The following is a 17,004-nucleotide window of genomic DNA, read 5'->3' as shown; positions in this document are numbered from 1 at the left end:
AACCGAGGATTGATGTGTTGCTCGACTTGAACATTTTCCTCCTTTTTTTGCGCACGCGTTTCGCCTGCCGCCTCGTCTCCACGCACATTGTTTTCTCTCTAAATCTCATTCTTACATATGTGATTTTTTTCCTCTTTTTTTTTTCATTTTTTATTTTTTGTAATTTTTCCTTTTCCCGGTGTGATGCCAGTGAGCGGCTGCGCGTGTTATGTGTTTGCCGCCCGGCCGTGATCGCTCCGTGTCGGATCGTGTGGATGCCGGAGGAAGAGGCGCAGACGCTCCGGGAAGCTTCGTCCATCCTTCCGCGTCCCCCTCACTCGCGCGACCGGCTGCATGACCGGTGATGCTCGGCCTGTCCGCCCGGATGCGCCCCTCTGTCCGCGGTGCGCCGCCCGTGTCCCCCTATAGCAGATTTCCACTGTCGCCGGAGAGAGGTCTAGGGACCACATATGGAAACTGGGGATCAGAATTTTAGGAAAAAGGAAAACTAAGCAGGCTGTCGTTTGATTTTCATAACTTAACATTTTTTTTTCTTTCCTTCTCTTTCCTCCTCCTCCTCCTCCTCCTGGCTTGATTTTTTTGTGTTTTCATTTTGATTTGGAGAGGGGGGGTGTTCGTCCCTGGTTGGTTTCTGTTTTTTTTGTTTCTCCATCATGTCTGAAGGAATGGCTGGTTTTCATGGCAGTCATGGTGCCGGCTCACATTTGGCAGTATTTACCATTCTGTCCTTGATTCTGCTGGTTTGACTCTGCTCTTTCATTTTCTTTCCCCGCTCATCCAGCCCTGGCTTATTTTATTCACTCGTTTCGATTCCTTCTGCATATCTGCGGGCCCTGCCTGTCTTCTTGTCTTGCCTGTCTTCCGTCACCCTCTTCCCTCGGAGTCCATGTGATCGCCCGATTGTTCGGAGAACGTCTGACATGAGCCTCCATCCTTCACTCCATCCTCTGGGTTCCATCGAGATTTAGTGCTGGATTGTGCCGTCATCTGTTGGAGGTCTCCGCTTTTGTTTCTTTGAGAGAGAGAGAGAGAGAGAGAGGGAGAGAGAGGAGCAGAGGAAAGGGGGGTAATTTTAAAGAAATCAGGCCGCCAACTGTGTTAGTCTTAACCACACTCCACCCCCACCCCCATGTTCCTTCATCCCTTTTCAGTATGAATTAATTCACACTGCGTGCATGCGGGTGCTCGTCCACATACAGGTGTGTGCGTGTGGGTGAAAGTTTAAGTCTGTGTGAGTGTGTGTGTGTGTGTGTGTGTGCAGGAGGATGACAGTGTAGACTGTGTGTGACACTGTATGTGGGGAAAAGAAAGAGTCGAGCGCTACATGCACCCCGTTCCCTCGATCACCGTCGAAGCTGTGAGGATTGTAATACATGCTACCGCTGTAGTCAGCTCCGAAAGCCAAACGCAAAAAAAGAAAAAACCCTCCATCTTCTCATTATCTCGGCCTTTCTCAGAGTTTGACGTTTAGAGGCCTTCCATCTCAACAAAGTAGGCCCCGATCCCAGACCAGGTCTCTGGTGGGATCTGCTCGAAGCCTGTCTTTTTAGGTCAACATCTCTTTTTTTTTTTTGCTGTTGTTGCCAGAGCGGGGCAGCGTCCTGCCACCGGAGGCCCAGCCCTCAGGGAGTCTGGTATCTGAGGGGTTCTGTCGTCAGCCCAAGCCCGTTTGACCCGCTCGACTCGGCTCGGCTCAAACAGGCCAACCCCCCCGCCCCAAACAGCCGCTCAAACTTCGGTCTTATTTTTCGCCTGTTAGTGGAACCCCCCCCAAAACCAACCATACGATTTCCCCCGAGCTCCCCGAATTCCCCCGCCCCCCCAGCGGCCCCCCGCTACCGTCGTCCGCCCGACGCCGCCCACCCCCCGTTTTCCGAGCTGGCGTGGCGACGCAAACTCACAAATATTTACTTCCTGTACATCAAGAGGAAAGGGGGCCCCCCTTTCGTGGAATGCGGCAACATGGGCGTGTTTGACCGCGGAGTTCAGATGCTGCTGACCACGGTGGGGGCCTTCGCCGCCTTCAGCCTCATGACCATCGCCGTGGGGACAGACTACTGGCTGTACTCGCGCGGCGTCTGCAAGATCAAGAGCACCAACGAGAACGAGACCAGCAAGAAGAACGAGGAGGTGATGACGCACTCGGGCCTCTGGAGGACCTGCTGCCTGGAAGGTGAGCCGCAGCCCGGCCCGGAGCCGCTTATAGAAATATATATTTATATGTATGCACACGCACGGATACACCGACGGCACACAAGCAGATCGATGCCCGGGTGCCCACACACACACACACACACACACACATTTCACGCAGTCCTGCATTTGCACTCACATGCCTACACATACGCTCGTGTGCCCACACCATTCTGTATGTCCTCTGCAACTATTTCCACACATCTATCTATCTATCTATCTATCTATCTATCTATCTATCTATCTATCTATCTATCTATCTATCTATCTATCTATCTATCTATCTATCTATCTATCTATCTATCTATCTATCTATCTATCATTCTTCTTCCTGAGAGGTCACTTGGATGACAGAATCACCAAATGTTGGTCCTCCAGGACGGGGACGGAGTCCATCCTGTCTGTCTATCTGTCACAGTCAGCTGGTATGCATGATCTTTTAATTGCCCCAGCAGCGAGCTGCTAGAAACCCGGCTCCGTGGGTCACACACCCCACTCTCTGGGTCACACACCCCACTCTCTGGGTCACACACACACACCCCACTCTCTGGGTCTCACTTGTTCCTGCCAGGTGCAGGAGTCTCTCACACCAGGCCTCCGTCGGTTCTCGTCCACGCTCAGCCTCGTGGTGCGGTTTGCTGGTTTCCGGCTGAACGATTTCAGGAAGTCCAGAAGTCTTGTTTGCTTCGTTTTTTAAATTCTGGGACAGAGAGCAGTTTGGACATGTTTTAGGACGGATCTGCTCAACTGGCAGTGTGCGGAGAGAATCAAACATGAGCCCAATATCAGTTGCAGTCGTTCTTTAAGCTCATCAAAAACACGTCTTTTCATTCTGCTTTCTGTTTTCCGTTCCAGTTTGTCTCATGGGGGGTGAGAAGAGTGATAGGAGTGTTTCTTCCTCGGCTCCAGTGTGGGGGGTGTTGAGCGAGCTCCATAATCCTGCCTGTTCTTCATTCTCACCTTGAGTTCTGTGCTACAAAACCTGTACGAGTCTGAAGGAAACGAGGACTAAACCCCCCCAAAACCCTCTTCTCTTCTGAAAGTGTCCTTCCAAATTAAAGCAGAGTCACTTTCCACCATTTCGTTGGAATTAAAAATTATAATAACTCATTGGGTTTTATTAAAAAAAAAAAGAAACCAGATTTATCCTTCGACTTACAGCTTTATCTCTGTACTTTGAACAAAGAGCCAAAAAACTTTCATTCATGTGCTCAGCTGAGATCTGGTTCGACTGTGGCATTAACGCATTTTGCAATCCACAGAAGGGGAAGAAGAGCGCTTGTTGATGCAGAGAAATGGAGAAAGGGAGAGATCAAAGCATATGTGAGTCGTAGTGGGAGTTTATTTGTGATCATGCAAAAAGGGAAAAAGCTGTGAAATGTCTCTTTACGTGCGAAAGCAAATCTGACACATGCACACAAACGCAGCACGGAGCTTCATGCGCTCGTCCCTGTGCTGATCACATGCAGTTTTTTTTAGAGCTTCTTTATCTCTTTTTTTCTTTCTTTTCATCGACCCTGTGTGTTTTTCTGAGAAGGAAAAACCAGAAATACGTACAAGACGCCTTCTGATGGCCGTCCTCGGACGTGATGGACGTTGTAATTATGACGTGAGACTGACACGCTGCTGAGCTGGAGTGTTCGCTGCAGTTTGATCCGTGTCATGATAATAAGCACCTAGCTTATTCCTCACGCTGTGTGTGTGTGTGTGTGTGCGTGTGCGTGTGTGTGTGTGTGTGGCCGCCGCGACGTGACGTGGCTCCCCGTTCGTGACCTCACGTTGTCACATCGGTGGAGCCGCGCAGCCTGATCCCGTCACACACACCTTGTTATTGCTCCTCGCCAGGCCTCATTAGGAGCTATTATAAGACGGACTATAATGAGCCTGTCACCTCGGTTCATCGGGAGTCCTGAAGCTATGCTAGCATGTGGACGGCTGCTGGAACGGCCCTCATCTCGCCTCATCCTCCCTCAGAAATGCAGAAAAGGATCGTGAATCGTAGCAAAAGAGCACAGCAAGACGACAAAATGAGGCTCCTGGCTGCTTATTAGCTTTTTTCAGCTCTGTTCTGTAAACTCAGGCAGCTTTTCAAGGTTTTACACTTTTGCTCTCAAACTATTAGTCGATATGATTTCTCCTGTTCTTGTGGATCAAGCAGGTCAGACTGGAAGCCCGCTCAGGTTCTTGCGAGTCGCAGTGTGTGGAGGGTGGAGACGAACAGCGATATTCACTTTAACGACTCTTTCACTTCATGTTGATTCTCAGTGAAATTTCTCTTGGTGGACTAATTGAAACATTTAATATGGATTTCTAATTTACTTTTAATAATAATCTTGCAGTCAGTGGAAAAATTGCTCTTGATTAAGCAAGTTTATTCAAATACATCACGTTTGTGCATGAATTTAACACCATGTTAAACCTATAACGCTATTTGGCCAGCAGAATTACAGAGTTACACCAGAGTCAGTCAAAGAATTCCCATTCTATTAGTCTGATGAATGATCTTTCCATGTATAAAAAAGGGAACCTATTGAGGTAAATCTCCATCAAATAGGCAGAATTATTATATAGTGCTTTATCAAAAATTCTACCATTGAAGTATTATACTCTGTAATGTGTCAGACAACTGATGAAATGTTTGAAATGGTTGAATTACTCAAGATTGAAGGTGACTTTAAGGATATCGGCTATGTGGGGCTGATCTGAGCTATATGGCGTCAGAGGGGTCCATAAATAAATGATGTGCCCCACAGCAACCAAAAAGAGGTAAATCGGAACGAAATAAGACACAAAAAAACTTTAATATGAGCCACAATGATCCAAAACCAGTTCAGATGCAGGGTTCAACTGTCAGGGTTAAAAAAAAAAAAAAGTGCAAAAAGTGCGATTTGTCATTTAATGAGGCTCATGCTACAAGGTAATATCCCAGTTTTTAACAGAACAAGCAGACTCACTGTATAAATCACTTGTGTTTTGTGTTGATGTTTGGCTGTTGCTAAAGAATTTTGATCTGGCATTAATAAAATACCTCTGCTCTGTTTTATCACCATCACACAATCAGCCAGATGGCTCAGTGTCACTCTGACACACAAGGAAACAAGACTTTAAACTAAAAGTTTGTAAACAGACAGACACACACACACACACACACACACACACACACACACACACACACACACACACACACACACACACGTTTGTACTTATATCGTTGTGAGGACACCCATTGACATAATGCGTTTCCTAGCGCCTCACCCTAACCCTAACCATCAAAAATAATGCCTAACGCTAACCTCTGCCCTAAACCTAACCTAAACCCAACTGTAACCCTAAATCAAAAACCAAGTCTCAACCCTCAAAAAGGCCAAAAAAGGCCTGTGAGGACCTGCAGAAATGTCCTCACTTTGCAAAAATGTCCTCACTCTGTTGGTGAAAAACGAATTCTGGTCCTTACTTTTGGGTATGTACAGGAACACACACACACACACACACACACACACACACACACACACACACACAAATGACAGAAAGAGAATTCAGAGTGTGTGAGAAACTTGTGAAGGACTTGAGGAACTGTCTGTTTCTGTGATAAAGAAAAGAAAGTCAGGCTAATCGTGGTCGAAGAGCAGAACAAACTCATTGATGGAAAGTTGTTTAGCAGCTGCTGCTGCATCAGGATTATCTGTTACATCTGACGAAAGATAAATGGATCTATGCATCAGTACGATTTAAACATGTCCTCCTCATGATGCATTATCTGACGGATTCATACAGCAGGAAATACGGTCGTCACATTTGATACCGAGTGCTCATAGGACTACTTGAGAACAATTCTTCTACTTGTTCTGTTAATGTTTTTTTTCCTTTTGAAAGGTGTTCATTTACTCACAGTAAAAACTTCTTATTGCTGAAAATTTGCCAAAGAGCATATGTTGACACATTTGATAATTCACTGCCCAAACAAAGTTTTCCAGCTTCTGATTTCTGGCCTCTTTTCACCAGGTTTGACAATCAAGCCTCATATGATGCATTTAGTAAGACGGCAGATTCACTGTTATCGTGTTGGACACTTCCTGCCGGGGTCGATTTCCTGTTCTCAACTGAACACAGCTTCCATCCAAAACACCTTTACTGTGTATTTTACACAGAACGTCTGAAAGGTCTTCTGGTTGGAACACAACTTCTCCTGTTTGCTCAACACCTCTCTGCGAAGTAAACCCAGAAACCATCAGAAAATCTTTACATAACAACGTGCTTGTTGCATAACAGCAGCCGGCAAGACAGCGAAGCTGGTATCAAATTACAGGCAGTAGATGTGCAATTTGACATGATCAGCAAAGGCCAAACGGCGACATCCACGTATTTGTTTCTGATCGAATGTGAACGGAGAGGCTGCAGTTAGAACTAGTCAAATCCAATTTCAGTGACTATGAGCTGAAACATAATTTGTTTAGATTTCCGTGAACATAAACAAAACCCAGAAGTCAGCGGTTCCAGGTGTGCAGTAATTATTGCATTTTGGCAATAATGTGGATCCTCCGTATGATCAATACTGCCCAGAAAGGCGGCATGTGCAATAATTTCATGAATCCTGAATGTGAGCTTGTAATCAGCCATTTTCAGGGCTTCTTCTCCCATTTTACTGAAACACGGGAGGTTTACAGGGGTCGTTCGCCAGTACGAGCACTGCGTGCCGTATCGAATCCGACACTCGATACTCGATACTCGATACTGGGGTCGACCTCGGTGCATCTCCAGCTGGAACCAAGCAAAGTTCCAGGAGATGCGCTGCGGCGCTGCTGCTGCCATGGAGCCGGTTCCTGCTGCGTACGGCAGGTGTGAAAAGGAAACCACTGCTGGGCGTCACTCGCTCACGCTCCTCCATCCGTCTCCTGAAAAGTGAGCAGACATTCGCCCCTGTTGAGCTCTTTGCGTTCTCTTCGCCCCGCGGCATGAACGCTCTTATCACCGGCAGCACAGAAGCGGTGCGGCCGGTGATTGGCGGCGCGTCCGCGTTGCATAACCCAGAGCAGGTCATCCAAATGGACGCAGAGGAAATGTGTCTCATCGAACGCCTGGAAACTATGCTGAAGTCACGGACGCGTCGGCCACGCGAGGCGCTCGTGGAGCTTCGCTGGGTGTCCTTGGCACCGGAGACCCGAAACGGTTAAGAGCAGAGAGAAGCGTGCGAGCGATCCAGGCCTTCGGAGCTACTGTTGCTCTGGAGCTGCTTGGCGCAGAGACGAGGAACGAGAGGGAGGATGAGAGGAGCTGGGAGGTGTTGAGAAAGAGAGAAAAAAAAGAAAGGGGGGGGAAAGAACAGGAAGAAGAGAGAGAAAGAGAAAGAGCAGGCAGCCCTGGTTTGCTGTCACACCCCCTCAGGCATCCGGTGCTATCTTTAACACACAGGCCCACGTTCTATCTAACCTATCCTGCCCCGGCTTTTAACATGAAACAGCGCGGCGTATGATTTCACTTGAATGCTTGGGAGATGCTGTGATTAAACTGCAGATGCTGGTGAAGCGCTTGTTTCCAATTTGTTAGCGGCGCCGGCACGTTAGCATTGCAAAGCAGGTAAGATCACACGTCACGCTGTCATGTCGAGCCCGGAGTTCCTCCTCGTGGATCTGATTACGCTCCCGTCGTATACAAATGGAGGCGCGTCTGTGTGTTTGAAGCAGGCTGTCTCACGAGCGGAGTGCATTACGGCGATGACATTAATTATGCTAATAGCCAACAGCTCCGCTAGCTCTGCCGAGCGCCGATCCTCGACACTGCCTCTCCATCGCTGCCTCTTCATCTCAGCCAGTAAAACACTATCCAGGGATGAGGAGTAACTGATTACAGGGAATCAGATTACTGATCTGAAAGAGAAAGCAGACTTCTTTAAATCTAAAGCTTTGGTCAATGATGGTGTGTATGGGTGCGAAAGATGTAATCTGATTATTGAAGTGCAGAGAAATACAAGCATCATGAATGCAGACAGTAGACGGTTCTGTCAGTGACGGTGCTTCCGTGAAGATCTCTTGACGGAATGTCTTTTTCCAGCACATGTCAACAAGGGTCAAACACATCAAGATCTAGAAAAATCTGAAAGTCATGTTTGCACTTCGAGTTCTTTGTATCTCAAACCATTTCTGATCAATTTCTATTGAATGGCATTATTGTGTTGAAAGAAGCTTTTGACTTCAGAAAGAAACCGTTTCGCTGTCCTACAATGAGCTCCAGTAGGTACTCTGAGTCTGAACGACTTGAAACTGAATGACCGGCAGCGATGGGCAAGCTGCTTGGAAAATGTAGCAAGTTAAGCTACAAGCTACAGCGCAGAAGTAGCGCTCTACAGTCCCACTACTTTTTTTTTTTTTTTTTTTTTACAACCAAACAAATCGGCAGTTAAAAAATACGCACTTTGATTGTTTATTAAAAAACAAACTGCAAACAATTCAACAAGCCTCCTGTCAGCAGAGGGACAAGTGCTGTCTGTCTCTGCCATTATCCGGTTGTTCTTCCGTCCCTTTTGTTTGTCATCTTCACTCGTCGTCATGTGAAAACATGTGCGTTTGGTAATATGGGTGAAGGACTCTGCTTCCTGGTTGGAGTGGCATGACCCGCCTTGACCTCTGATTGGGTAATCTTACCCAACTGTGAGTCGCCATAGTCGTCATATGCAAACCAACCAAGCACCGTAGATTTTTCCCCCCCACGCACAAAACTTTTTTCAGCCGACTTCTTCTGGACACTCGACACGACAGTAACGTGTAGCGTCCGTCGCTGCTGCCTCTAAAAATACCTTAGTTACAGGAAGAGCTACTTGACTCAAATGGAGCGGTGCTGCCGCCTTGCTACAGAAAACTGTAACTAAAGCTACTACACTGCAAAAAAGGATAACCTAAATACAAGATTTCAACACTAAATTAAAGAAAATTACTCTTAAAACTAGTGAAATTATCTGTCCATGCAGCAAGTGAATTTTACTTAAAACAAGATCTTGATATAAGAATATTAAACCAAGAAATACGTCTCTGTATCTTAAATATATCTTAAATCAAGTGAGATGAGACAATTTGACTGAAAACAAGACTTTTGAACTTGGTAAGTATTTGAATTTTTGCAGTTTTTGCAGTGTAGCGCCGCTACTTGTAGCTCGCTACTGAGCATCACTGATGACCAGTATCGAAGGTTTTCTCCCATGATGTTGCCCACACCACCGAATTTCTTGTTCCCATGATGCATCCTGCTGCTGTCGTCTGATCCGGCTGTCCAACATGATCACACAGAAACCTTGAGCTCAGGCATCAACATCTCGTTCTACATGACGCGACACTTCCGGATTGAGACTTGGAGAACTTCCTTTTCCTCTGTATTTACTTTCTTTCATTGCTGCTGCCATGATCAGCACGGCCACTAGAGGGCAGTGTAAGGTAGCAGCTGGTTCAGTTTGGCCTAACTCCTCTTTAAAATGACTGGAAAAATCTGAAAACAGTAGGCTGCTCTGTGCTTATCGAACTCCATAAAAAGATGCTCACAAGATCAAGTTTAAGGAGTTCAAAGGTCAGTCAGTAAAAATGGAAATACGCAGAAATGCCATGTGGTATTTTTGAATTGTGACAGAGGAGGGCTGCTTAAGGAAACGGGAGCCATTGTTCCGCCTCTGCACGGCGGCTTGCAAACAGTCAGCATCCAGCGGCGCTCTGTGGGCGTGCTGCTGTTGATACTGTAGAGTGACTGACAGGTCAAGGCAGCTGTCAAACTGCCGCCGTCAACGAGCCGCAGACGCTTCTGAACTCAGCGGCGGTGACGCTCACACCTGTTCATCCCTGCACAGGGAACGATTTTTTTCATTGTTTTCTCAAATTTTATAACAATCAATGTGTCAACAGTGTTCATACGTTCATAGAGTGGGGTTAGAAGAATGTGTTCTAATATGGTTAGTGGACCAAAACCGGTCCACAAGAGGCTCCAATCCAATCGAACCAGCCTCAAAGCCACGCCGCCAGGGTGGATTTCTTGAAACATCCATCATTAAAGAGATTTAGAAAAAGATTTTAGGACATTTCACTGTATTTTGCAAAAAAAGGTTCCGTTAAATTCAATGTTAGGTTGACATTTTTAGTAGTTATTGTTTTGTTTTGTGAAGATTTAGACATTTTCGTCATGTATACGCTACACCATGACAAAGAAGACCTCATTGTTTAGGTTTAAAGGTTATTATTGCACTGTTTTTATCTTGAAATTCGGTTGAATGAGGCCGCTGAACTAAAATGTGCATTCCACCGCTGGCTAATAGACAAGACATCCGTGAAAGTAATACATAGATGGATGTAAAATCAATATATTCTGTCTATTAAATGTAATGTGCTGGATAAACATTCCCTTCACATGCCGAAAGGATATGTTCCTCCTCTTTGACCCTGGCCCAATCCAACACACACACACACTCACACACACACACACCATGAAACAATATGTGTTTGTGCCAGACGCACACGCGGTCAGCGGCTCATTGGCCGCCGCCCCGGCCGCCGCTCCGCCCAGCAGCGATCCGGTCTGCTCCGGTCGGATCGGCCCGGCGCGCCTGTCAGGCCGGACGGATGGCCCCGTGTCGGCGGTCCAGCTGTGGAAGCTGGCTCCGGAGAGCCGGCCTGTCGCCGGCCTCCGTGATAGATCTGGCCCCGGGACGGCGGCCGGTTCCCAGGCACAGCCCGGCGCTGCCCTGGGGGCCCCATCCTTGACAGGTGGAGCTCAGCAGGCTCTAAATGCTGCTATTAATCTCCATCACGGCGGGCTGGAGAGCGAGCGGGCGTCGTGTGACAGGAGATATGTTTCTGGGAATGAGGTGTGAGTGTCTGAGAGTGTATCCTGCGTGTGTGTTTGTGCCGTCACTCAGTTTTTTTTTTCAGCTTTTATCACAGCGAGAATCATGGTGTTGCCAGGCCGTTGGAAACCCTGCGGACCAGAGGAGCCGGTGCCGGCTCGCGGTTCAGGGTTTCTCCTCTGTTATGATGGGGATTAAACTCCGTCAAGGCTCACGGCGAGGCTTCACCTCCCGATCAGGTTTAATTAGGTCTTGGTTCTCACAAGGTTAATTGTTTATTTTCACAGTTCAGGCTTTGTATTTTCATTTAGCACAAAGTTAATTGAAAATTCAGAGTTTTTTTTTTTTTTTTTTTTTTTTTTTTTTTACAGCATTCAAGCTGAAAGTTAAAAGGATGAAATGGAGAGGGTTTGACGGAGGACGTTTAATCCTCCTCTTGAATATTAGGCTCTTTTCAATTATTTGCAAGTGAAAATGGAAAACTTTTGCTTGCTGCTTGCTCATTAGTGGTTTTGCGTGTCTGTTTACATGACAGCGGTGCTCGGAGCTGCTGAAAATGCTTCTATTTTTTTTGAAAATGTCTTCCAACGTGTGTCTGCTTCTCTTTTAAAATGTTTTTTTTTTTAAAATTAAGTTTTCTTTGACCTTTTTAGGATTTACTTGGTGGTTTGTTGGGCCAAATTGGAGCCTCCTGTGAGCTGGTTTTAGCCCACAAGCCTTATGTTTGACACTCCTATGTGAGATTGTTGATCTTTACATTAAACAGGCATCTTTATATAGATAAATAGAGCGTTGTTGTTGCTCTTGTTCACATCTGTTGTTAAAATACTGATGAAGGAGCAGAATGTGGTCCTCGATGATGGACGACATCAGCAGTGAAGGAGAAAAACACTTGATCTGTCTCACTTCTACATTATTTTCCTTCTCTTTCACTCCGCATCGGCCCATTATTCGCCTCCTCATTAACTGATTAATGCAGTTGTTCCACCGTCTATTTGCGGCCGCTCTCCTCGTCCTCCGTCGTGGCATTGCCGGGCCGCCCGCGACCACATGACACTGCGTAACTATGGCGATGCGGCGCTCTGCTGGCAGCACAAGGCCGCCTGTCAAACAGGCATCATGGGCTCTCAATCAAAGGGACTGTTTACGAGCGCTCACACACCACCTGGGACTGACACACACTCTGCTCCGCACCATGGGAGGGACATCAATCACACACACACACACACATTTACATGCAAAACTTTAGTAGGGCTACAAGGACATGTGAGCGTTCCGGCTTGTTTAAAGGGGACGCCTTCCCTTAATTTCCAGTCGTCTCTCTCTGTTTAAAGCTCCGTCATCCTTCACAGATGTCTGAAGCAGTTTTACTGTACGGCTCTTTAAAACACAGGATTTAAAGGGAAAGTCCACTTTCTTGCGACGTCAATGCGACCCTCACTGCAACGGTGTTGAGTTTAGCTTAAACCCTTCCCCCGAGTGCCTGTAATTTGACACCAGCTTCGTAACATTTCTGCTGTGAGATGAATTTTGCGCATGTCAGTGGATTTCATTCGACTCATTCACATTGGCTAAATGTTAATACAGTAGTTAATACAGTTTACAGATACTAAAAGATTTTAATGGTTAAAAATGTTTACAACCTCAAAAATTACTTGTAATGAAGTCTGCAAATAAAAGTCGAGGGATGCCAGTGGAGAAATACGTCCCAGTAGCAACATTTCTGATAAATGCTGAGTCAGTTTGTGTTTTCAGATGCTGAATATCGCTTTGTGCATCAATCTGCTAGCATGAAACTTCTGTGTGGCACACAGGCGTAATGTTTCATATTCGTGGAGATAAATGCTCTGAATGGAAAGTGTGATTAATTTTACACATTTGCCAAATGCGATCCTGAATGCATCCTGGTAACAGATCATCCCCCACATGTGTGCTGGAATTATCCTGTTTTTACACATGCGAGCTTTGTTGGATCCAGAATGCCTTGATGTGTAGGACAGAGCGGTTATAGGTTCTCCGTTAAATAAGACATATAGGACCTGTAAGCTTGAATCACCAGACAGTCATGTTTAATTACATTTTAAATAAAATCTGCAGATCGACTGCTGCACTACATCCAGCCATCAGCTGACAAATGATGCATCACGATTTGGTATCACAGGCAGTCTTATTGGCATTCTTTCTTTTCAGAATGGTTTTTCTTTTGCAGCTTTCTATCATAAAACATCTCCACCTTTTTCACCATTTTTTTATTCACATCCTTGTCCGGCTGATGCAGGTTTTCAGGACGATACTGAGATCATTTGCAGTCTGAATTTTCTGAGCGACAACATTTCTATATGTGGTTGATTTTATGCAAAAATATGGATTTTTTTTTTAAACTTTCCATATTGCATATAAACTCTACATATGTGATCATGGATCATTTGGATCACTGAGTTTAGTGATTTTGAATCAAATCTTCTCTTTTGCTTCATGTAATGTTGCTGTGTGAACATTAAATTCAGTGTGTGTGCGTGTGTGTGTGTGCGTGTGTGTGTGTGTGTGTGTGTGTGTGTGTGTGTGTGTGTGTGTGTGTGTGTGTGTGTGTGTGTGTGCGTGGTATCAAAAGCCCCTGGTGTTAATCTTGAAATTGCCTTTGAAAGCTGCTGCAGCGTGTCCAGCAGTGTGTTTGTTCTGCTGCAGATGCTGGAGTGTTTCACTAACAGGGTTATGCAACAGGACAGAGCTGTTAGCAGTGTGTGGTGTGACAGGAGGCGAGTGTCCCAGAGCCGTGTAGTATGCATAGCAGTCGCCTCCTGACTGGCCTGCATCTCCTCTCTATTGTGTGTGTGTGTGTGTGTGTGTGTGTGTGTGTGTGTGTGTGTGTGTGTGTGTGTGTGTGTGTGTGTGTAAACACTGCTGCTGCACTGCATTTCTCACACGATTTATTTTCCTCTTTGCTTTGATTGTGTTGTTGTTGTGGCTGCAGCACACCATTGAGCTTCTCTGGCTGTGTTTTCAGTAAGCTGTCTAATAGGGAAATAGAAGTGTTGGGAATCGCACTCTGAATTAGCTTCCAGTTTTGGGAGAGTGTGTGAGCTGCTGCTCCACACACAGACCGTGTGACGAAACCGGAGGAAGACCTCTTCCCGAGTTCAGAGGTCAGGTCATGACCGGCGATTGAAATCTGTTCCGGTAGTTTTTGTAATGAATCCACACACACGAACGTTCACGTGGAGAGACGACAAAGAAGGGTTGCTCTTACAGGAGCAGCAGCAGCAGCAGTAACAGTGTTTTAGAAAAGTTGTCTTTCCCTCTTTGCCACAGATTGAGTCAGAGCCTGAGCCTTTAAAAAAAAAAAAGTAGAATTTTCAGTGGCTTCATGCACAGTTGTCGTATCAACGGACACAAAAAAAGCAACAAAAATTATCCACTTTCACTTGCAAACATCATATCAGCAGGTCCCAGAAGCCCCATGGACTGAGGACTCAATCCCCTTTCAGCTCCACCCAAGACTGATGAAGCATTTTCATTCTGAGACCAAAATCTGTCTATAAAAGAACTGCAGCTGTTCTTTCTCAAAGCTTTCATGTCAATTTTTTTAATTCCGTGTTGACGGTGTGACTTCTATACCTGCAGTTATTAGGTTGTAGGTCTAGATTCCTGATCAGACCCCCCTCCAGTGATCTCAGGCACCCCCACCCTAAAGCGTCTCAGGTCTAAATCCCAGCAGTTCAAACGAGCGCCCTGTGCCACTCCGACCATCGTCCCGCCTCCTCCTTTCTGTCTCCCTGCTCTTCACAGCATAGTAACAGCATCTTAATTCATGATTATCTCAGCAAACCCGTGTCTGGCTGTAAACAGTAGTAACGTGGCGTGCTGCGTCTCGCAGTGGCGTCCAGCCTCTTACAGTAGTAGCAGTGTGTCACGCTGTGTGTTTTACAGTATAGCCGGTGGAGCGCGGCGTGGCGGAGAGGTGTTGGCACCTCCACACAGCCTGTTTAACGCCTGGTGGGAGAGGTGCTGACAGGCCGGCTGCGCCCGGATCCGACACACACATCAGGAGCCAAAGGGAATGACCGGGAAGCACGGCACGCCGACACGCCCACACCCCAGCGCCGTGAAACACACCGCCGTGCAGAACACTCCAAACTGCTGGTTAGGAAGTGGAGGTACAGGTGAAGAAAGTGACTCCGCCCACCGTCGGCCACGGCAGAGCGGCCGATCAGCAGGGCTGATTTTGAAAACGTTCCTCATGTGTCTCCGTGTAAACGGGGGGAAATGCAGCTTTTCTGAAACGCTGCCGCTGCGCGCGCACACCACGCTACGAACGCAAAACCGTTCTGACATGAAAACGCAGTGGACGAAGCATTTTCTCTGAAACTGTTGCAAACGGGGCTGAAGTGTGAAAACATCGTAAAGCCTCGAGGAATCTGTGTTCGGAGCAACATATGGCCGAGTGACGAAGCAACAATGCTGTCATCTGCAAGATGACTCATTACCATGGCACGCGCACGTGTGTGTGTGTGTGTGTGTGTGTTCCATATGTGCTAGCCTATTGATTAAGCGATATGCATTAAAGTGGGGGGAGCCAGGAGGAAAGACCGGCTATAAAAGCCACAAACACTCTTTAATCTCACACTCAAATTACAAACAGCAGATCTGAGGCTGTTGTGCTCCTGCTGACCTGCTCAGTGAGGAAGAGAGCCGCTTCACAACCCGTGTTGGAAAACAGAAGGAACAGAAAAACAGGACCGGCTCATAAAAACATAAATCTGCATGGTGTTAATGATCGGGAAGGAAACAGTTGGGTTTTAGGTGGTTTTTTTTGTAATGATCAACCATTTACAGAGGATTAATATTAAAACGTCTAAGACACTGACAATAATCTGAAGCCTCACAGACTCTACAACTTTTCCAAATTGTAGAATTTTCCCAAATCCCGGAACACAAACGTTCTCGAACATACACATTTTTTTAGAACAACTTCCAAAACATACAAATTACATAAATGTAATTTATTCTTGAACCCATTTTAAGACATGAAAAAAAATAGACAAGTTTCTCACAAACTGGAGGATACATACATTTGGGAACTCATTTAGGAATGCACATATTCTAGAGCATCTCCACATTAAGAACTCTGACAGGAATTCTAGAGTTTTCAGACGTTCGTGAGATTTCAGAAATTCAAGAATTCCCACAAACAGGATCATAGAAAAAAGCAGGAATTCCTAAATTTTGGAATGTGCAAATGTCTTCTTGTACTTTAAAACACAGAAGAGTTTTCAAAACATCGAGAACTTCCCCAAAATCCAGAAGAAGCACGCTCTGCAGTGTTTCATTCCCTCTGGCATTTTGTGATCATCTATCAATCAATCAGGAAACTTTGAATGAAACAAGAGGACATGTAATCGCTTCTCCTGTCCGAGGTTTTTTAAGACTTCACCAACAGGCCAGACGAGAAAAACTAAATGTTTTTAAAAATGGAAGGTGCTGCAGTTTCAGATTTCCGCGCAAGTTGAAAAATACAGAAAGAGCTCCTGTTATCTCCACAGATGAAAGCAGAAAAAGCCTCATCATGAAGTTGTTTTTTTTTTAAAATTTGACATTGGCTGCGCCCCGTTTGGAGAGCCAGCGGGACGCCGCGTACCGAAAAACACGAGGTAGCATTACCGATAACTGCAGCTCAAAGAGTGACGGTGTTCCGTATAGCTGCCTATAACAGGCTGGCGGCGGCATCACAGGAGGAGGCAGCGAGAGAGAGGAGACCTACAGTCCGGCTTTTAAAGAAAACCTGCCAACAGGCAGACTGGGTTACCATGGAAACTAACTCCGAGTTTAATTTATCACTGTTTTTACAGCAGAAGTGTCAGTTTCCCTCATCGCAGGGTTAACGCACCCAAAGTTTGTTCTGAAACAGCGTGTGTGTGTGTGTGTGTGTGTGTGTGTGTGTGAATTAGCTTTGGGTATAATGCAACACTACTTTATCTATTATTTCACCATCAGCTTAC

General features: G+C 46.1%; 1 protein-coding gene across 1 annotated transcript in view; it reads left to right on the top strand.

Moving 5' to 3' along the window:
• Positions 1-1,693: 1,693 nt before the first annotated feature.
• cacng2b (calcium channel, voltage-dependent, gamma subunit 2b) overlaps positions 1,694-17,004 on the top strand; it is a 60,563-nt gene continuing 45,252 nt past the window's right edge. The window contains exon 1 of the mRNA XM_030094468.1: positions 1,694-2,173. Within this exon, the coding sequence (XP_029950328.1) occupies positions 1,963-2,173 (211 nt within the window). The 5' untranslated portion in view covers positions 1,694-1,962. The remainder of the gene's footprint in view (positions 2,174-17,004) is intronic.

This window comes from Salarias fasciatus, chromosome 6 (assembly GCF_902148845.1).
Source record: "Salarias fasciatus chromosome 6, fSalaFa1.1, whole genome shotgun sequence".
Lineage (NCBI taxonomy): Eukaryota > Metazoa > Chordata > Actinopteri > Blenniiformes > Blenniidae > Salarias > Salarias fasciatus.
This window is presented reverse-complemented; position numbering and strand designations above follow the sequence as displayed.